At 37.3% G+C, this 528-nt stretch overlaps 1 protein-coding gene across 1 annotated transcript in view; it reads left to right on the forward strand.

Moving 5' to 3' along the window:
• The window catches only part of LOC118323291, a gene marked incomplete at its 5' end in the record, with an annotated part of 5,360 nt that continues 4,832 nt past the window's right edge, over nt 1–528 (forward strand). Inside the window, 1 exon segment of the mRNA XM_035655232.1 lies at nt 1–263. Coding sequence (XP_035511125.1) covers nt 160–263 — 104 coding nt within the window.

The raw sequence follows: 528 nt of genomic DNA on the forward strand, positions 1-528 counted from the left end.
AAATATGTCAACCAAGGAGGTATTCCGCGCCTTTGCGACAGATAGGCATTTTCTGATAACTTATTCTAACGTTGATTCATAGTTTAAAACCAGTAGTTTAAGAGTTGGTTAATCGTTTCTTGCATTAAGGTCGTCACAGAGCGACATCCAGACACAGGCATGTCACTGCTGTCAATGGTTGAGCAAGCTATCAAGTCATGCAGAGCTGAACAGGCCAAGATTAATGGCAGTATTCAACTCTACAGAGAAACATTACAGGCCCTGTAAGTATTGTACATCTGAGTTATTAACCACACAGTTTTCTCAGAGCTCACGACTTCACTTGTGTCGCATTTCCGTATGTAGGTAAACTCATTTTAAGTTTAAAACTACAAAACAATCATATAAAAGGAGAATGATTCATATACTGTTAGTATGTAAGTCAACATATATGTGCAACATACTTAATGGAGGCAAGTATTTAATCTTGTGTCATTTTAGACCCAGCTCAGTTGAAAGTATGAATGTATAAGTTGAACATGTGTAGGA

The sequence above is a fragment of the Morone saxatilis genome, unplaced genomic scaffold (assembly GCF_004916995.1).
Source record: "Morone saxatilis isolate NCDOM2014 unplaced genomic scaffold, NCSU_SB_2.0 Contig14, whole genome shotgun sequence".
NCBI lineage: Eukaryota > Metazoa > Chordata > Actinopteri > Moronidae > Morone > Morone saxatilis.